General features: G+C 42.5%; 1 protein-coding gene across 1 annotated transcript; it reads left to right on the top strand.

Moving 5' to 3' along the window:
- The first annotated feature begins 13,450 nt into the window (after window positions 1-13,450).
- LOC105929199 (formin-like protein 20) lies at window positions 13,451-21,728 on the top strand. The gene is made up of 3 exons (XM_012866871.3): window positions 13,451-13,760; window positions 15,993-16,308; window positions 17,848-21,728. The coding sequence occupies exons 2-3, from the start codon at window positions 16,003-16,005 to the stop codon at window positions 21,136-21,138; spliced, it is 3,597 nt and encodes a 1,198-aa protein (XP_012722325.2). The 5' UTR covers window positions 13,451-13,760; window positions 15,993-16,002; the 3' UTR covers window positions 21,139-21,728.
- Window positions 21,729-22,216: the final 488 nt, after the last annotated feature.

The following is a 22,216-nucleotide window of genomic DNA, read 5'->3' as shown; positions in this document are numbered from 1 at the left end:
GTGAGTGACACAGCTTCTCATACCATACTAATATGAAAAGTGGACTTGACCGTCTGGTACTGTGCTAATCTGGTTCAGAATATATTTGGGCCTACTGTGTCATTTGACTATTGTAAATGTATACCAACATAGACAGCATTCGGGGTTCCTCTAGCATCCATCCTCTAGTCAGTTTCGACAGCTCAGTTAATACAGAATTACATCCCCTACCACAGGTTTACTAATCTCACACAACTTTATATTTCTGTGACACTAAATGACCACACAGTATTATAGTATAGTATGTCTGCCACATGGATAAATGAATGGGTCAGACTTTCTTCTTACTGGAGATAAACAGAAGTGCAGAAAAGATCACCCGTTGTGTACCCCAAGGCTCCATTCTCGGGCCACTTTAAATTAAGAGCTGCATGTTTGTTCTAGGTCAAAAGATTTATTATTACATCTCTTACCATATGTATGCTGATGATACACAACTTCAAATTTATGTGACACCAAATGAACACATTCAATTACACTTAGTCAGTGTCCATAATATCAATAATGCCTGGTTCACACAACAAGCTTTAAAAATTGTCAGCTGATTTTCAAAACCTGCGAGATCCAACCCTTGACAATGAAAAATCATAGATATAATAGGTTTGCCCGTACAGAGACAGGTATTTTTTTCAGTGAGGATGAAGGGGCTGGAAACAGGTTCTGGGTTCACCGCGGCGATCTCGTGACCCAAAGCTCCCATGAAGCACCGTACAGGTTGACGGTCTCGAGATGCCCCAGGGCAGGGGTATATGTGCTAACAGCACATCCCATCAGATCATGATTAAATGCTTTTGCACAGTGCATCTTATTGCAATGATAAATAGGAATATATCATCATAGTTTTCAAACCAACATGATGTATTACTGTAAACCTAATATTAAAGTGTTGTTTTGGCCACATTAACGTGAGTGAAGTGATATGACGGCAAATGGTGCCGCAAACACCAGGCTCACGTTGAATGCAGTGCAGCTATGACTGCGGCGTTGCAAGGAACCCAATTAATTAAGAATCTATGTGTCAACTCACATCAGTTGAATGCAGTTGTGGATCAAGTTACTGAGGCCATACGGCGCTGCAGAAAACTCCGCAAGAAGGAGGTTTGACCGGACGCCGCAGCGGTCACCAAATCAAGCTCCTGAGTTTCACGAGCTGAACAGGAAACATCGGGCGCTAGACAGGACAATGTTCCAGTGAATTTCAGAATAAAATGACCGCACCAATTTAGTAGTTTGACTAGTGTAAACAAAACAGTGACACAGAAACACAAAGAAACAGAGGAGCTTTTGGAGGATGAGAAAAGATATTTAAGCACAGTTTTTCCCTAAAAACTGAAAACCATGGCTGTTTTTTAATCATTTATGAAGGACAGCAACAGAAAGGACCACATGAGCTTCTGTTCTCGTCACTGCGGTTTCCACAACCGGAGCAGCAGCTGGCCTAGGAGCAGCCGGAACTGGTTTAGGACCGGAACTGGATCTGGAAAGTAACCCGCATCGCATTCAACGTGAGCCCGCGGTAATTTGATTTAATTTTATTCTTCTATATTTATCAACTTTTCTCTGTAATTCCTGGACACATTTGAATTATTTAAAAAGTGACTGAGCAAAATCAAAGTTTTGTCAATGTTCTGTCTCTCCACTTTCTTTCCCTGGCGGCTATTACCTACAGGGCAGTCGCCCTGAGCCTGAGAGCTTCCTCTGTTTCGATATTAGATAGCCTATGAAAACAAAGATTAGACACGATAAATATGTGCAAAAAACGTGCAGTTTTAATTTAAAAAAAATTTACGTCCGTCTGTATCATTAATTTTTGTGAAGTGTGAATAGAATTTTACAATCATATTTCTTCTTTCTGTCTTTGGGTGAACGCACTGGAGCCTTTCAATCGTGTTTTTTTTCCACTACTGTTCAAGCCAAGTCAATATTAGAGTATTTGAACATGGCACAAAGTGCACCAGTCATTGTATAAGCGTTTAAAGCCTTAAAACCAATGCTTAGGAGCCTTATGTTCAAATCTGCTACCCTTACTCCAGACAAATTACAGTGACAGTGGGGTTTGTTTGGTAGCCAATATTTTCAAACTCAAATGACTCACGCATGCGCAAATGCGCAATTTGCTTCTTATAGCAAGGATTGAATTGGACTGTATGTAAGGAAACTGTCTATTTGATTGGGCTGATTTGCTTACATATTTCTGAACTGGATTTGCCTGCATTGTAAAGAGCCTTGAGATGACATGTGTTGTGAAATAGAGCTATTTAAATAAACTGAATGGAAAAGTTAACTGAATTGTGTTTGAAATCCTTCCAGGACAAAAGAAGAACTGAAGAAAACATATATTGGTTATAACAGCTAAGTTACAATAAGAAGCAGAGAGGATATCAAAGTCTTCCTATCACAAATTCAACTCAGTATAGTGACAGTATGAAAACTAATAGATACCATTACAATAAAGAAATAAACAGGTCAGTTTGTATTTTATACATGCATGACAATCGACTTGGCTGTTTGTTTTTAGTGTTTTTAGATGTTTTGTTTTTAGAAGTTTTCAATGTTTGCTTTTTAGTTTCTATTTTTCCATGTTCTATTTTGTTTCTACATTTTATTCCTATTTTCTTTTATTCTTATCCCCCCCCCCCTGTATTTTATTCATGTAAAGCACTTTGCATTGTCTCTGTACTGAAATGTGCTATATGAATAAATTTGCCTTGCCTTGCCTTACTGTACACAATAGTTAATTTTTCTTCACACTTGAGTAGAATTACAAATCCACGTCTGCTGAGTTCTTAATTACCAATAAAATAGTCTTTAGTGAGAATATAAAGATTATTATGAAGCTGTGCAATTATTAAGATTAAATGAAATTTTTAAGAAGCAGAATTATAATCCTGTCCTCCTACAGGGCTCATCTCACACACATCTCTGTTTTCCTCCAAGGAGAACAAAGAAATGGAATCCCACAAAGCTTGCAGGAATATTGCTCTGTCTGTTATTATTATTATTATTATTATTTGCTTGTTTTTTTTTCACTTTCCATTTGAATTCTCCTCTCCATCACGTCTCCTTTCATTTGTTCATCCATCTCTTTTTCCAGTGTGTCTTTATGACACTTGGTCTCGCAGCCTGGACAGCCTCTGGGAACGATCATCCTGATGACAGCTCAGATCACAGACAGGGCAAATCAATCACAGCAGGTTAACAGAATTGAAAGGTGGTGTTCAGGTCTAACACCCAGTGACTGCCCTGATATACGGAATTTTATTTTAAAATTTAAAACTAGGATGAACCAAAATATGTTAGAAAAAAGGATTTAAACCGAATATCTATGAAAATTGCATAAAGAATGTACATTAAGCTATGAAACTGGTAAGCTTTGTTTCTTGTTGTAAAATATGTAAGATATGCAACTGTAACATATTTACCACCAAAGCCGGCCCAGGGCACAAGCAAATAATTTGTAGAGCCTTTGTTCTTAGCAGAAATAGCTCAACCCCTGTCACTTTCACTGGAAAGCATCTGTGAACATCAGTTTATAAGTGCCGCAACAGATTGCCAATTAGATTTCTATCTGGATATATGACTGGGTCATTCAAGCACAGGAATATACGACAGGGGTAGGAAAAGTTCAGGGCTACTGCTTTAACAGACTTTCCTCCAGTATTTTGTTCAATCATCTTCTCCTCAACTTTACAACTTTTCCTGTTACTGCTGAAAAAACCCCACCCACACAATATAAGGGGGGGGGGGGTGTTCAAATGGTCAACTTGAGATACAAAACCATCAAAAACTACACCATAACCAGATGGTGGCAGTAATGGACACCTCCAGTTTTTTTGCCAACCATTTATTAAAAAATTTTAGATTATGTTTTCCTCTTTTTTTTGCAATAAATGTGAATTAATGGTTTAGAGTTAGGAATGTTTTCATTTGTTGTTGCCCCCTTATGATGTCATGGAGGAAGATCTGAGCTAGGTTCTAAAGTCCAAAGTGGTGAGACCAGGAAAGAAACATTTTGCATAAACAGGACATCTAGCTAAATGCTTAGCATTTGATCAATGTGGTATGTGTGGATGATCTACAGGAACATCACTATAAATTAAATGTCATAATGTCTATTTATTTAATTATGTTTTTTAAAAAGTGAAACTTATAGTTAATTTACAAACAAAGTAACATATTTAAGTTTTGTCTGATTATTCTTATGTCATTGGCTTACAGCTAATGAGAACACCAAAATTCAGTTTCTCATGAAATTTGAACTGTGCATTAGACAGATAAAAAAAGAATTATAATACAAAGATATGACCTTGTTAAGGCCCCGACAATATGACACAAGACTGCTGACTTCATTGGCACTCTCCACAAGGAGGGTAAGTTGCAAAAGATTATTGATAAAGAAGTTGTTTTCAAGCATATTCATAGAAGGTTGAATGGAAGGAAAAGTGTGGTAGGAAAAGGTGCATTAAACAATCTGGGTGAGCTTCACAGGGAGTGGACTGAGGTCGAGGTCAGTGCATCGTGAGCCACTCTGAACTTATTAATCCTCCACATGGGCTACAAGTGTCTTACTTAGACTAAGGGTAGAAATAAGTACTCAGATGAAAGCAGAGTTTCTATTTGATGTGGAAATCAAGACACCAGAGTTTGGGGAAGAGTGTGGGGGCACAGATTCTGTGTTGCTTGAGGTCCAGTGTGTTTCCACAGTCAGCGATGATTTGGGGTCCCATCTCATCTGCTGGTGTTGTTCTACTGGGTTTTATTATGTCCAAAGTCTGAGCAGCCATTGACCAATAAATTCTAGAGCACTTCATGCTTCCTTCTGCTGGCAGGCTGTATGGAGAACCTGATTTCATTTCCCTGCAGGACTTGGCACCTGACCATGCAGCCCAAGATACCAGCAACTGGTTCAGTGGCCATGGAGTTCCTGTTCTTAACTGGCCAGGAAAGCGGCCTGACCTGCTCCCCAGGGAGAATATCTGAGATATTATCAAGAGGAAGATGCTCAGACTTACATCCAAATTAGTTTGTGACAGATTTGTGAAAATTGATGTTCCTTATCTTCCAGTGCCACCTGAGGAGGCAGCCTGTTCCATCAGCTCCCATTTAACCCTGAGATTTATTTTTGAAATTATTTTTTACAAGTGGTGTGTTTTCCTGATTTCCCGCCTTTATGCACACATTGACCGTTTTGTGGACAACTGTTTTCATTTTCTTTCTTTTTATGGCATTTGTGTTCAGAGACGGCATGAGCGGCCACGCTCCGCAATGTTAGCTCCGCCGTACCACCTCCCACTGAGCGGCTCGATGTTCCCCGCTGGGTGTAGAAGAAGAGACAAGAGATGGGAGACACCAGAGCCAACAATGCAGATGACCTGAAGGCCCCTATCAGAGGATTCTGTGCTACTATTACACCTCAGCAGAACCACAGACACATTTCATCCATGCCACACTGCACTAATTCATGCAAAACACAACCAAGTACTGAACACATTTACAGTACAGTACATGAACATATGCTTCAATAGGCCATTTGTTTGTGGTTCAATGTAATATTTAGTTTTTCTGACAAACTAAATTATGTGTTTCCATTAGCTGTATCTTACGCAAAGAATAAATAAACACAGAAACTCAAATAAATGCATAAAAGAAGATATGACAGATTACTTTTGACGTGACAAACGTAGATGTGCTGTATCCCTATATGCCCAGTAGGTGTCACTTTAACTCTTTGAACCAGGTAGTTCATCATCCTTAGTACCTCTTATCCTAAAAGCCTCTTTAAAAGCTTGAGGATTAAGGATTAATATTATGAAAATGAGCCCAGACTTAGTTGAATAAGGTGTTCTGAATGGTTTTATTACTGATGCTTTCGTGTAGATGCTTAAGGGGAGGCGGCGATGAACAGAGCTTCTTAGAGGTGGGTTTTAGCTATACAAGCTCACACCCTTCAACTGTTTTTGCAGATATTATTAAATAGGATCATTTCTATAAAATGGTGCTTCTCCTATAGAAGACTTCAATTAAAGCAATTTGAAAGAGGCTGCCTCTCCTAAAGAGCGAGAAGCTAATTGCATATGGCCTGAAGCACACCTAATGACATTATGTAATTGCTGTCTTTTTGTATGTCTGTCTGCAAGCTTTTTTAAAGCTTAGTCTGAAATTACTTCTTTTTCTATAAAAGGAATTTTATAATAAAAACTGCTATATGCTCAGTAAATTGTAAGGTATAAAGAGCTCGTATCAACATTTTAGGATTTTGGCCTTAGGTGTGCATGTATTGTTGGTTATATCTTCATGTTGGCTCTATGATGAACTGGCAACCTGTTCAAAGTTTATTTTTAACCCAATGACCCCCCCTTTTGACTAAGAACATTATTATATAACCACCCCAATTGGTGAAAGCATCCAACTGATTGTAGTTTACCCTCAGGATGTTCTGTGATGGTCCCAAAAGCTAACATCAGTGGACGAACAACAACATGAAGACCATAAAAACACTCCGGCCACGTTGGAGATAATGTTGTAGAAACGTTTAAAGCTGAAACATAAAGATCTGCTGTTCAGGTGGGAGAGGCGGGAAAAACGCAGGTGTTTAAAGAAAGCTGTACGGTTTGAGATGAAATCAAAATAAATGGTAAAATAACTAATTTGCCCTACCTGGAAAACAAACAATGCGTGGGAGGAAACTAGCAGTGAACGACATCCTGGACAAACTTTCCCTACTGTGAAAGATGGTGAGACCGTGCTGCTCAGAGTTCATAGGAGGACCAATGGAAATAAGTTCAAGACAATCTTGGGAAAAGTCATGCATCCTGAAGCAGCAGGATGACAACCCTTAACCTGCAGCCCAAACTACAATGGAACTGATCAGATCAAATAACTTTCAGGTGTTAGAATGGCCTAGTCAAAGCTCAGACTTACATCCAAATTAGTTTGTGGCAGATCTTGAAAATTGATGTTCCTTATCTTCTAGTGCCACCTGAGGAGGCAGTCTGTTCCATCAACCCCCATTCAGCCCTGAGTTTTACTTCTTGAAATCAATTTTTACGAGTGGTGTGTTTTCCTTTTTTCCCGCCTTTCTGTACACATTACGGAGCTGACCGTTTTGTGGAAAATTGTTTTCATTTTCTTTTTTTTATGGCATTTGCGTTCAGAGACGGCATGAGCGGCCACGCTCCTAATGTTAGCTCCGCCGTACCACCTCCCACTGAGCGGCTCGATGTTCCCCGCTGGGTGTAGAGGAAAAGACACGAGTCCCACGCTGCATTAGACATTACAACTGAGATACACACCCGTCATAATGTCCATCATTCACATCCATTTTTCCCTTCTCAAGGGATCTCACATCTCACGGGCTTCTCAAGAAAGCTGTTTGGTCGTGCTGACTGAGACATGGCTGAGACATGGCCAACCTAACTCCAGACACACGTAAACATGGGCGGTTTTCTTTTGCTTCGGGCTGGCAGAACCAAGAAGAGCTGTAATAAGAGAGGACAGGGGCCTGGCTATGTTTGTGAATTAAATATGGTACAACTCTGGGCTTGTAACTATCAACAAGATGCTCTGCTAGCTGTTAGCATAAGGCAATATTATCTACCCCAAGAGTTTGAGGGGAAGATGGAGCGAGAGACCGACAGGCAGATGGGAGCTGCGTCTGCTGTGAAGTGGACTCTGTACCGATCCGTTGTAGTGAAGAGAGAGCTGAGCCAAAAGACAAAGCTCTCGATTTACCGGTCGATCTACGTTCCTACCCTCATCTATGGTCACGAGCTTTGAGTCGTGACCGAAAGAATGAGATCCCGGATACAAGCGGCTGAAATGAGTTTTCTCCGTAGTGTGTCTGGGCTCTCCCTTAGAGATAGGGTGAGGAGCTCAGTCATCCGGGGAGGACTCAGAATAGAGCCGCTGCTCCTCCACATCGAGAGGAGCCAGTTGGGCATCTGGTCAGGATGCCTCCTGGACGCCTCCCTGGTGAGGTGTTCCGGGCACGTCCCACCGGGAGGAGGCCCAGGGGAAGACCCAGGACACACTGGAGGGACTATGTTTCTCAGCTGGCCTGGGAACGCCTTGGGGTTCCTCCTGAAGAGCTGGCCCAAGTGGCTGTGAAGACCCTACGTGTGGTACCAGTGCCGAAGATCTCAAAGCTGAAGGACCTCAGCAACTACAGACCAGTAGCACTGACCTTGCATTTGATGAATTTGGATCCAGTGCAGTTGGCCAACCAGCCTGGCATTGGGGTGGGTGATGCAATCATCTACCCCCTGCACTGAGCTCTCACCCACCTGGGGAAGGACTGTGGGGATTTTGTTCTTTGGTTTTTCCACTGCTTTTAATACCATCCAGTTGGGACTTCTAGGGAACATTCTGGATTTGTCTGGAGTGGATGGTCACCTATTTTTCTACTACAATGCAGACTTCTCTGTCGGCTTCCCAGGTGGCCATCTTCATAAGTTCTCAGACGACTTTGTAATAGTCAGCCTCATCACAGGTGCAAAAATAACATAACTGGATTTTTTTTAGGTTTTTAGCATTAGTGGCTCATTTTTCGTATACTGGACTGACAGGAAAGGAATACGAGAGAGGGGGAGAGACATGCCGCAAAGGACCACAGGTCGAGTCGATCCTGGGTCGGCCGCGTTGAGGACTAAGGCCAATAACATCAGAGTTGAACAGTTTCTCCCACCCTATATGCATGAAGCTGCTGTAGAACTGGAGAACTCCTTTAGTGACAGGCCTCCACATTCTAAATCTACAAAGGAGCATTATCGCAGATCCTTCCTCCCAGCAGCTGTTAGACTTTAAAACCATCAATTTTTCCAGCAAACTCAATAGCTGCACAGTACATTCATGTTGTTTTTGCACAGTTTGCTTCATTCTTGTAAATAGTCCATTTTCTTGTTGTCATGCTTCAATACACATGCCTGTTCTGTACATTTTAAAAATGATCCTACACAGTTGCACAGGTCTTTAATCTGAGTATGCTCTTATAATAACTGTGCTATGATCTTTTAATGTTGTAAATTTCCCCTTACGGTACAATCTTTCATTTCTATTTTTTGTTTTTATGTTTTTATCTTTGCTATGTTAGTCTTTCATGTTGCTGCTGGTACACCAGAATTTCCACACTGTGGGACAACAGAGGGTACTTCTGTTCTCCATTCAAATTGACTGGGCTTAAACTATTTTAAAAATAAGGATGGGGCCATTTCCAAAGTTTCTAAATCAGCAAAGCTGGAAGAGAGAGTAAAAGGAAGATCTACAAAGTACTAATTCACTTCTTACATTTTTTTAAAATGTTAATTTTCCTCTTAATTCACAATTATGTGAAACATTGAGATAGTCTATCACACAATCCTTAAAACATGTATTATTTGTGGTGGCTATGAGTGACAAAATCTGTTCATGGGGTATGAACGCTTCAGCAAATCAATTTACCTCCTGTACAGTGCCAGAATAGTCTTACTATGGTCAGAGGAACCATAACGTGTGACTTTGGAGTAGAAATCTGTGAGGCTGACATTGTTTGACATTTAACATTGTTTATCTGCAAAAGAGAGTAGAGAAAACCAGGTTTATAGTGACAGCAGTCTGGACTCTAGAGGCCACAGCATCCACACAGGCACTCATCCTCCGCAAGTTAATGGACCGCTGCTTCTGACGGATGGCACTCTCTGCATGGATCCTATAGCTTCCTTCCATGTCACCCTTCTGGATAGCCTGAGAGACTAAAGAGACACATTTACTTCCAACAAAGGCTACAGCTGTATAGTCTGTTCTGTTTGCAACAAACCAACTTGACTTTTTCCTCTTCTGCCTTCTCGGCTTTCTTACATGTCTTATTAAGACTTACTGCAGCTCCTTAGCAGCAATCTCGCGGCTGAACAAATGTTCTTGTAAAACCACGTCATGGGAGAGTTTATGACAATATTCCACCCAGTTACAGTGGAAATTGCGCTTTTACTGACGTAACAGTGGAACATTTGGCCAATTTAAGCCAGGTCATTGCAGGGAAGAGAAGGGTGTTTTTTTTTTTGTTTTGCGAAACTAGTAAAAGATTAACCAGAGTCATTAAACATATCGACGAGCCGGACATCTGTCCCTGTTTTTCTTCGTCGTTCAGTGACGGGGAGACGTTAGAAGCACACTGCAGGGTCAGCTAGGGACCAAACAGCGCTTATGGTTAGCAACGGTTGCTGCCGTTGCTACAGTGTAAATATGTGTGTTGCGCTGTGGGCGTCAAAGTACACAGACAGGATACTCTCCGTGTTCGACGTGGCGTGTGGGTGGCTTTCTGGGACGAGTTTGGTGCTGTTCAAAGAGACAAAGAGTCGTTCGGTCAAGCGCTGGGTTGGTTTGGGTTGTTGCAAGTGTCGCTAGAGGGTTCCCTTCTGCTCACTTCCGCGTTTGTTTCAATTCATTGACGCGACAGTTTAGTGATAATTTAAAAAGCACACTTAAGACGTATCCGTTTATTTTTGTTTTTAACGAATTATCTATCATTTCGACTATCTATTGCCAAGTTTACCTTTATCTGAATTTGGATATGTAGTGAATATATCTTGGTTTTACATTAATTTGTACATATTTGTCAATGTGCTCTAGTGTTATCAAAATTATCTGTTAACTATTATTCCACACATCTCAGTTAGGTTTTGATTATAGTATTATTTATAGTTTATTTAGTTATTTTACTTTTCACACGGTTAGCTTTTGTCTCCTCCTCAACTAAACGTCTCCTCTGTTAAATGCAAATATATGGGTTTTTTAGCTGTCTTTCTCTAGCACAGCCTTTAGCCCATTGTTCCTCTCTCTCTTTTCTTAGTGTTTTTTTTTTCTGATTGGTTGGTTTAATGACGCAGTGACTCTTGGGTTCATTAACGTATTTCGTACACCTTGGTCAGAGGCATTTTTCTTGACAGTGCTACGATGCGCCACAACTTACTCGAGCCCCGAACGATGGCTGGAAAACGTCGGGTGAACTCTCTTCGTCTGCCTTCATCTTTGGATGAAATTGCTGCTGCATCTGCCAACATTTCACCATCGTCACACATGATCACGATCTAAACGACGTGCTCGCGCCCTCTACGTCACGACTGTTCGAGAAGCGGACAGGCGCGCGTGTCCAAAGTTCTATGGTGTCTAAAAATAGTTTATAACCGGTATCGGTAGGTTGTGGGACATGTCTAGTGACGTCATTAGTGTTTTTTTTTTTGTTAGGGAGTGAATTGACCTTTTCTACAAAGCTGCTTTGATGTTTGCGCGCGTGCGTCTGTGTTGACGAGCTCACTCGTGTTTATTTTACTTTTTCATCCATTAGTTTTAATTACGCCTGTGGAGAGGACGGCAGAGCAAGCAGGGACACAAAGTGAGATGCGCGCGCGCGTGTGTTAAAGACACGGAACATAAAATTAGAGTATTAGGAGGCGAAATAAGGATCATTGCCCAGATAGAAAAAGGTTCCAGTGGATGCACGATGCACTTGCCATCCGAAAAGGGCTGGGGTTGGGGAGGTGGGGGGATTAACGGATTGGTTTGGGGGAGGGAGCAGGATGGATGACTCATACTGTAGACTATCTGCTGGACACTTTGAGTAGACACAGCATTAGATATAGGCCCAATGATGTTTCTGTGAGAGAGAAAAGACCACGTAGCCATCATAAGAACCGTTTTAACCCCCCACCCAAGAAAATAAAATACATAAGAAGGGTCCTGGTGGCAATTTTGATGGGCTATTTGGCCCATCACCCAGGGAGCTATTATGCTAGGGGGTGGCATGCGTACATACTGCCCTCCGGCAGCAAGGGGGCAGCAGCTGGCTGATGAAAATGTGTGGGATCACATGTGATCCATTGATATATTTTCTATCACGGCTACATTATCGGACACTTTCAATGTTTTTAAGCAATTCCTACTGGATTTTATGCGCTCTAGATCCAACTCTAAAATAATTAATTTGGTCAATCCTGAACTGGATTATATTGCACTGAAAAGGGCTTCGTGGATTTATCAAAATGTGACATATGACATAAATATTATAAACTTTTTACAGGTCCTTTGTTTAAGTATTGATTTGTGATCTCTTTACTTGTGGAAACGAAAAAAGCTGTTGTGACCATAAACAGTGGTGCGGAGGGCATGCATTGAGAGGTGGATGCTAAAAATTTAAGCACTGTGTTAGGATAGTTTTTGATCTATTTGTATGCCAAACCAAATATTTTCATCAGAAATACGTAGTATTGCAAAACATTTCAAAGGATACGAAGAAGAAAATATGTGGGTAAAACAAAAAAAAGTGTGAATCCAAAATTTTCTATTTGCATTATTTAATAAAAAACATGGATTAAAAAAATATTACCCAAGTCAGAATTTTCACCAATTCAATTCATTCAGAGAATTTCTTTTAGTTATTTAGCTGCTTTTAACGCCGGTTAGAAAAAAAAGTTTTTATTTTTGTATGTAGGTTCAAGGAAACATGACCTATATTAGATTAATTTGAAAGCATTCTACTTACCACAGGTAAGTAGAAGTTTGTAAGTAAATTGAACCCTGGCTATGTCATTAACGGAAAGAAAGAGAGTGGAGATTCTCAAAACTCAAAAGAAGACACTTTTAGAGATGACAGCACAGCCAATAGTATATTGGTAAATTTGGGGACTGGAACAAAAAAATTAGAGCCGCAGAGTCACTGACTCGTAGTAACGTTACTCTGTGTAAATTTACACATTTTCCAATTGAAGCCCCTATTTTGTACCCATGCAGTGCCATATCGTTCCTTTGTGCTCGCTCCTCGCAAATGTAAGCAATCCATTTTAATTCCACCCAAACCATAACATAGGAGTTTATTTTTCATTGTGGTTAACTATTTCCATGAATTAGGGTGATAAATTGTTGTAAAATTGCTCAAATCTCATGTATAACTTAATGCCTGCTGTTTTGATCAGAATCTCATGATAGGAGCACCAATGTTCCCGAATTTCACCCAGCCATGCACGTTGAAGTATTTGTAACCTTGAGTGGCGTTCATCAAACAGGAAGAGCAGAGGAATAGTGTTTTAAAGCAGGTTCCTACTATTTACAAGCTTGAGGTGGAGGGGTTAGGGATTATAGGAGAGACCATTGTAGCCCGTGGCCCTTCATTGGTGGTGCCACTGTTCACTTTGATTCTAATGACTCCCAAACTCAATTTAAGCAGAACACCTTCTCAGATTAGAGTATATTTTCTTCTTAACTAAATTGTTGATATTTAATAAACGTTAGGTTGACACAAATCAGCCATACGCATTCACACTCACACACGAGGCAACTTTAACAAGGTAACGCCCTCTTTCCCATCGTTATTGTTGCGAGCACGCACACCTCTACCCCCCCCCCCCCCCCCCCCCCCCCTCCAGTCATAACTGAGTGACGGCAGGTCGCTATGGAAACTGCGTTACGCTCCAGGCGGCCGAGGGAGAGAAAACAAGAGCGCGAGGAGTCGTTTCACTCCTCATTTCAGCACCACGCGCCTCCCGGACAGCGACCGAATGAACTCGCGCGCAGATTCGAGCGTCGAGTGCCTTATGAGGGACAGAGCCGAATCAGCACACAAGTCCAGCCGAGGTGGAGTGAGACGTTAGAAAGCACACACGAACTTTTCCGAACCTGTAGCTCGGTGGACTCTCAAGGTTTTATTCCAGGCGGGAGTCAGGAGCTAGTCGCTCCCTCAGACAACACAGCAACAGGTAAGAATCCTCCTTAGCTCTGGATGGAAAAAAATTAATCTGCTAACCTTGACCCTGTGCTGATTGCATCTAATTGCCTCCACACGACGTCTCAGGTGTAAATAAGTGGATGATGAGATGATTAGAGGGAGGACCAGCAGGGTGAAACTAAACCTGACATGACTCTTTGCTCCGTGTCAGGTTCATCTTAAACGATGTAAATATAAAACAGCCCAAACTTTAACACCCATCAGATGGTTAGGGAATGGAAAACTGTGGAAGAGTTGTTTATGTTTGCAAATTTATATTTCACCCAGGTGGTTCTGTTGTTCAATTTTTATGCTCACTTTTATATTTTCAGAACTTGAAAGTTTTTTTTTTTTTTTTTTTTTTTTTTTAAGGCTAATGTTTACTAAAAACAAATCTGGAATAAATATGCCCCAGCTGTATCTGGCTATGCTGATCTGTGGGATTCTCCGGATAATGTTTTCGAAAACGAGCAGGAGACGTTTCTGTATTTGCATCTTTTTCACATGAGGCTCAGTGCAGGAGCCTGAGCTTTTTGTTGTGTTTTCAGTGGCCATAGATTATGTGCGTGCTGAGCCGATACGCCTGGATGAGTCACTCAGCCTCTAAGTTTGCTGAAGAGTGCAAATATGGGAGGGTTGGGGAGGGGGGAGAGACACAGATATACAGGGGCCGGATGGAATATAGTCCCGCAATGCCTGTATAGTCTTCTCAAGACATTGCTTTTTTATTCTGTACTCTATGTGGTCAGTGGCAGTAAATGGAGCTCTGTTTATTGTTTCAAGATGTGTGTTTTGCCAACTGATCTTACTGAAGTTGGATGCAATACTCTCGTCTTGCCTTTAAAAGCTATCTGTGATCGGATAACTTCTTTGTTGTTTTGTTTTTTTGTTGTTTGTTTTTTTTATGCTGAGCTATTAAAATAACAGGCAGGATTTCCCCGTGCTGCTTGATTCCGTAGTACTGCTCCAGTGTTTGTTGATGCATGCAGCATGGATTTAAATTATGTCTAAACACTCCCCGCAATAGATTATTTGTGGTTGTACCAGATTGCACCCTTCTGGTGTCAGTCAAACCGATACCAGAAAGCATCCCATTACTGCTCATTAGTATCCTGGTCTTTAGCCTGCTGGTATTGACAAATCATAGCAATCAGCAGCACTCAGCTGTAGCCTAGAGTGACAGCTATTGATTAAAGCAAACAAAAGATCATAATGGGCTGGTATGAACCACAGTTGCTCATTCAGATACGAGCGCTCACTCCACAGAAACACTTCGACAGGCACAGACAATTGCACACTTAATCATGTTACACATACCGCCCGGATGGACTTGGTTGGACGCAACCGAAAAAAACTGCGTCCAGTTTGTAGAGACCGATAGATTAAACGGGAAGGTAGGAGCTCTGGGACAGCTTCGTGCAGAGACGATGCACATAAGCTGAGCCAAAATGAATATGCTGATAATAAATTGTTCTAATGAGTTTCAGAGAACTTTCAGAGAACTGTTTTGTCAAAGCTTGCCTACCGTCGTATGAGTGCATGTGAGTTGCTGTTTGCAACATCATGTGCTGCACAAACGGACACAAAAACAGATGTGTGTCTTTAATTAGTGACGTTGGTGTGATTAATGCAGTCTGCTGGTGATGACTCATTCAATTTAACCCTTGCTCCTCTGGTGGGAAACAAAAAGATTTGAACTTGGAACACAAACATTGAAACAAGCTGGGTGTTTTATAGTCTGCTTAATAAACAACACTTAGAGGGAAAAGAAATACTGGGTGAAAATGGCATAAGTTCGAGGTAGTAAACACTATAATCTGTTTCTGGCTTCAAAATCCACCCCTTAATTTGTTGGTGTTGGGCAGTGGATGGATATTTATCCGGAGCACATTTCTGTGGTTTGCTCCATGTGTCAGTTTAGCAGCACAGCAGTTACATTAGCATTGTAGAAAAGCTGTCAGCCAAGCTGTGACTTGCAGACTGGCGGGGAGCATGCATCTGAGTGCAAAGTCTCTGTGTGTGTGTGTGTGTGTGTGTGTGTGTGTGTGTGTGTGTGTGTGTGTGTGTGTGTGTGTGTGTGTGTGTGTGTGTGTGTGTGTGTGTGTGTGTGTGTGTGTGTGTGTGTGTGTGTGATGTGAGTTCATGAGTTAAACATGTAGTACTTCTTGTTCTGGAGCTGTAAAAACAAAAAGTCTTATTACCACCTTTGCTCTCCTCCCTTCAGGGAAAGCAGTATGTCTGAAAAGAAACCCAGCCAGCGGTTTCACAGCCTGAACACTGAGCAGGTGGAGCTTCTGCATCAGGTGCTTTCAGAAGTGGTCCCCATCCACGGTCGGGGGAACTTTCCCACGCTGGAGCTGCGGCCGCGTGATATTATCATAGCAGTACGGGCCAGGCTGCAGAAGCAGGGAATCACGGTCAGAGATGTCCGTTTGAATGGCTCCACGGCCAGCCACGTCCTGGTGCGGGACAACGGGACGAGCTACAAAGACCTGGACATCATCTTTGGAGTGGACCTGCCAAGTCAGGAGGAGTTCCAGGTGCGATTGTGTTCTTCATTATCCAAGTTGGGGAAAGGAACCAATAAGACCAGCTAATTTATTTTTATTCAAGCATTAAATAACAGCTTTTTTTAGCTGTCCTATTTTGGAAATCCTAAAATGACAGTGGTGTTAAGGGTAGAAGCAATGACAATGATTCATAACAGATGAGGAGCATTATCTTCTCCCTTCTAGGCCCACATTGTGCTTGGCTGCACCTCTTTGCTCTTAACAAAGCACTTATTGTTGACATTGAGTGGAGTTAATAGTTTCTTTGTTCATTTGCTTTCTTTTAACTTAAGAATCCATACATAATTTAACTGTACATCTTTAACAGATAGAGAAGGGGTGATTTTATGTTTTTATCCCATATTGTAGAAAAGGATTCTACTTCGTCTGTGATATTTTATTCAAAAACAATGTGATACCTATGCTACCTCATTAGTTGGCAATAATGTCAACATGAACTAAATAAAAATAAAATGAAGATGATCCTGAGTGTCAGGCCCAATCCAAATACCCTTATAAATAAAGGACTCTTTAGCCAGAGCGGAAGCGTGTCAGCGCTGACCATGATAAGTGTTGTTTGAATAGTGCAGTCAGTAAGTAAGGAGGTAGGAAAAGTAGCCTGTATGCTTCCTCCTGTGGCTAGTTTTGCCTAGGAACCCCACAATGTCCCTTACCAGCGCTAAGAAACCTTACGGTATCCCACAATCCTTTGTGTGACATGAAATATAAGCACAGCCCCCTCAGAGAAATCAACAAAGATGTCCAGAGAGAAGTGAGAAAGTAGTTCATTTTTGTAAGGCTGTAGGCCCGGATTTGACTCTCATCGTCCATGTGCATTTCTGTCACGTAATGACATCAGAGTTAAAAGCTGTCCGAATTCAGCACAGCAGTCTGAAGCTCCTTTCCTGTTGACCCCACTATAGGTCAAGAAACAGGAGATAGAAGCTATTATTAAAGGTATTCGGATCCAAATACCCTTAACAATAGCTTCTAGCTCCTGTACCTCCCGTTCCGGGGTCAACAGTAAGAACTCTATCATTCGGACAACTTTTAACTCCGATGTCATTACAGAAACGCACATGGATGATGAGAGTCAAATCCGGGCCTACAGCCTTACAAAAACTAACTATAAAGTGCACGCTCACTTCTCTCCTTTGTTGATTTCTGTGAGGGGGCTGTGCTTATATTTCATGTCACTCAAAGGATTGTGGGATACCTTAAGGGTTCTTTGTGCCGAGAAGGGACATTGCGGGGTTCCTTGGCAAAACTAGCCTCAAGAGGGAGCATACATGCTACTTTTCCTACCTCCTTCCTTACTGACTGCACTATTCGAACAACACTTATCATGGTCAGCGCTGACACGCTTCCACTTTGGCCAAAGAGTCTTTACCTAACGAGGGTCTTCAGATGGAGTCTCTATTTTACAAAATATCTGTTAGAGTGGACAGGACTTTGGTTAAGTGAGGCAACAAAACTACACTCTGGTCACTGTCAGTAGTTAAAACTGTCCTATTAATGTACTCCTCCCAGGTGATAAAAGAGTCTGTGCTGGGCTGCTTGCTGGACTGCCTGCCCACAGGGGTCAACAAGGAGCGGATCAGCAGCGCCACAATGAAGGAGGCCTACGTTCAGAAAATGGTCAAAGTTTTCAACGAACACGACCGCTGGAGTCTTATCTCATTGTCAAACAACAGCGGGAAAAACCTAGAGCTCAAATTTGTGAGTGCTCTGAGGCGCCAGTTTGAGTTCAGTGTGGACTCTTTCCAGATCATCCTAGACCGACTTCTAGAGTCCTACATGCAGCAGAACTCCATGCACAAATTAAATGCTGTTAATCTGAAGGACCAGCCTGCAGAAAGTGGGAATGATTCCTTTTTGCCTGAGTCCAATCAGAGCTCTGCTATAGAGGCAGAGAAGTCCACTGTCCACTCATCCAATGAACCAGGGGGTCCACTAAGCAGGACACAGCAGAGGGACGAAGTGCATGAAAAAGAGTCTCAGACAGAATTTTCACCGCAAGCTGAACATTCAGAAGAAACCAAAGGCGATGAGGCCAAAGCAGCTGCAGAGCTCGACATTTCTGAGATCAAAGAAGACCCGAATGATAAAGAACAAAGAACTCTGAACATTGGGTCAGAAAAGAAACAAGCTTCCGAGGAATCCGAGACACTGGTTCACACTGAAGCTAAACAAGACTCTGAGCTGCTAGATCAGTCTGAGCCATCAAAGGCAGCTGATGAGTTAGAGGAAATGAAGCACGATGACAGCCATCAACCAACAGGTTCAAATCTCAAGGAACTGTGTGTCCAGCAAGAATTGGCTAACGACACGAAACCGCCTGACGAAAAGAGAGAAATCGCAGGGCAGATGGAACATTCTGATACGCCTAATGCTTCTAAAATAACTCCGGCAGAGTGTCTAAACCTTGCAGAGGAGCCTCGCAGCACAGAGCAATCTGATAAAACAGACTTATCTAAGCATTTCATAGAGGATCAGAGAAGCAATGAGGCAGATAACACTCAACACGTGTCTGCCTCAGACACATGCACGTCGTCTTCATGTGCAAAGATAGAGACACGGTTAGAGGAAACAGAGAACAGGGAGCAGATTGAAGCCGAAAGGGAGAGTGATACAAAAACGTGTGAAATCACACAGGAGTTTTCAGCATCAGAGGAGAAACATTTAGAAGACACACAGAGTATTGATTGTTCCTGCTCCACCTCTTCCACTCTTCCACTCAGCAGCACACAGCCCACTGACACAGAGAATACACCAGAGATTGACGACACACAATCCACAGGTAACTCAGAGAAAACAGCTAGCCCTCCCGATCCTGTCAGCCCAGCAGATACTCAGGATAGTTTACCTACACCACCTGGCCTTGTTTCTGACAAAAAGACCTCCTCGCTTCCCACTGCTAAGGTCTCTGACAGACTGTCTCACATGGTGGTGCTCAAACACTCTTCTCCAAAACCCCCTCGGCGGATGTGTAGAAAGGTTACGTCGAATGCTCACCCCAACCGAGTGTCTGAAAGTGAGCTTCTTGTTGCAACCTTTATAGATTTAAACCAATGTCCTACAAGTGAACCCAACAAAGACCTTGATTCGAAGCCAGTGATTCCCATTTCAAACCCTGCAACCATCCAAATAACAAGCATTTCTCTCAAAATAAACTCTGGACCTGAACTTGATCTTTCGAGTTGCCCATCTTTAAACTCTGACCTTACCTCAGCTCCTGATCCAGACCCTGAGATAACATTACCATCACCTCTAGATCCCACATCTTTGTTACCTCAAGAAATATCTTCCTCTAACATGGACACAACCGATTTGTGCGAAACAAGTCTGAAAGAGACATTAAACACTCCTGCGACATTCGATGAGCAAAGTCAGTCCTGCGCGAATGAAATGGTCTTTGAACCTAAACAGTCTGAACCTCTTGACTCGGTGGAAATACCCAGCTCCTACACCCATGATCCGGAGGAACCAGCTGAAGAAGTTCCAGAGATAAACTTGGACCAATCAAACGCCACTTCACAAGAAACTACTCTAGATTTACCTCTGTCTTCCCATGGTGTCATCCCACCAGTACTCAGCCTGTCTCCTCCTCACTTCGCACCCTCACCCCCATGCCCCAGTCCTCCGCCATGTTTGACTCCCCCATCTCCAATGTTAAGCACCATGAGCCCTATGAGCTTTTGCTCCCCACCCCAGAGTTTCAGCCCAACTTCGTCTTGCCTCAGCTCACCTCCTTACCTCACTCCTCCTATGCTCAGCCTTAGCCCTCCGCCAAACTGTCCAACCCCACCGTCCCCGTGCCTCAGCCCTCCCCTCCTCTGCTTCACCCCACCAATGGAGTCTGGGGATTTTTTACCTCAGGAGTCTTCGGATACAGAGTCTTTCATGTTAAATGCAGACAAGACAGAACACGACAAACTGTCCGCGCCTCAGTCAGGAGATTCTCCCGCACAGTTGGAGGAGAAAAAGGAACATGGTTATATCTCCTCTTTACCTCAGGTTGTTGAGCCTGTTTCTTTTCCAATCGCAATTCCAAGCGCCACCTCACCGGTTCTGCCTCAACCTCAGTCCGAGGATACGGCGGTACCAAACCCTCCAAAAGCCACAGAAGCATCCATCACTGTGCCTGAAGATAAAGACGTTTCTAAAGCTGCCCCAGACCTGTCTGAACTGTGCAGTCCCCCTCAAGCATCTGACTCAGTGCCTGCGGTGGAGATCTTGGCAGAGAGCATGTATGGGGACTTTGAGGCAGCAATGGACCACCTGCGCTATCGGCTGATTGCCACCAGAAACCCTGAGGAGATCAGAGGTGGCGGCTTGTTGAAATACAGCAACCTGCTGGTCAGAGACTACCGGCCAGCCAGCGAGACTCAGATAAAGACACTGGAGCGCTACATGTGCTCGCGCTTTTTCATCGACTTCCCTGATGTGCAGGAGCAGCAGAGGAAGATCCTATCCTACTTAAAGAACCACTTCATCGGCGAGGAGAGGAGTAAGTACCAGTACCTGATGACCCTTCGGCGGGTCATCGATGACAGCACGGTGTGCCTGATGGGACACGAACGGCGTCAGACTCTGAACATGATCACGGTTCTCGCTCTGAAGGTTCTGGGTGAACAGAACATTATACCAAACACAGACCATGTGACCTGTTTCTACCAGCCAGCCCCATACCTTGCTGAGCACACAGCCCCCTATCTGGCAGAACCTAGCTACTGCAGCTACTACATACCACAAGGGGGATCAACTCTGCTGTACCAACCGTACCCTTTACACCTCCACCCACAGACTGGACTAGTCTGAGACGACGTGCATTAAACTCACAAAAGATTGAGGAGAATGGGCTCACCATGAGGGAAGAGCTGGAGAATGGAAAGAAAATAGTCCAGGGATGAACGGTTTGGTCTATAATAGACCTGTGTGGGTGGGATTGAGTGGGTTTTACAGTAAACTTCTTGAGAACTCTATAAGGTTCTAACATGATTATATGTAATTATATCTGGGCTTTGTGGGAAAATAATAATTCTTCCGATATTGTTCAAATTCCATAAAATGCCGTATGCACTGCATGAGTCATAGGTCTTTGGTCTCCCTGGGAGACCAACTGTGCTGTTGACATTCACACACATCCAAACACATTATTCAAACACGCACGCACTGACATGCACCCACAAACACACTTGCAGGTTCTTAAATTGTCGTACACTCTTTTCATGTTCTTACTGTGTTGTTCTTAATACGTTTGTTCGGAACGTGGACCTTGCCTGTGGTTGATATTGTGCATGGATACGTTAGGACTGTTTTTTCACTGCCAAATACTGTGTGACTACTATGCTTCTCAGACAGTTTCATGTAACTTTGTCTGTCCTTTACAAAAGGGATATATTATGGGGGGGGGGGGGAAATACAGAGGGACAAGTCTACCTGTGTCCAGTATTTTCATCAGAACATACACAGGATGGGTTAGACAATGCATGGGTAGCTTAATAGATCACATTTAAAGTCAATTAAAGAATTTTAATTTATTAGAAATGGATCTATTTTTGCAAGAGTTTCCAAGATTAAAACAACACTGGTTAGTAGTTCCAAAAGAAAAAAAATACCAACAACAATGCCTTTGGTGTAGACTGTACAGCATATCGGTTACAGTATTTCTTGTGCAAATACGACGTATTGTTTTCAGGTAAACTGTGTTACAATGTAGTGCTCATTTCATTTTCCCTTGTGGAGTTTTTTTTTTTTTTCTGTTGTCACGTGAGTTATCGTGCCATCTTGTGTTGATATCAATATCGTTGAAGTTTACTCAGTGGAGCTTGCCAGGTTCTAACCATCTTTGGGTCATCTACAAAGAAGGCAGATGAAGGAGATCTGTCCACGTCAG

The sequence above is a fragment of the Fundulus heteroclitus genome, chromosome 23, assembly GCF_011125445.2.
Source record: "Fundulus heteroclitus isolate FHET01 chromosome 23, MU-UCD_Fhet_4.1, whole genome shotgun sequence".
NCBI classification, from domain to species: Eukaryota; Metazoa; Chordata; class Actinopteri; order Cyprinodontiformes; family Fundulidae; genus Fundulus; species Fundulus heteroclitus.
Note: the sequence above shows the minus strand (reverse complement) of the source record. Positions and strands in the feature narration are given on the sequence as shown.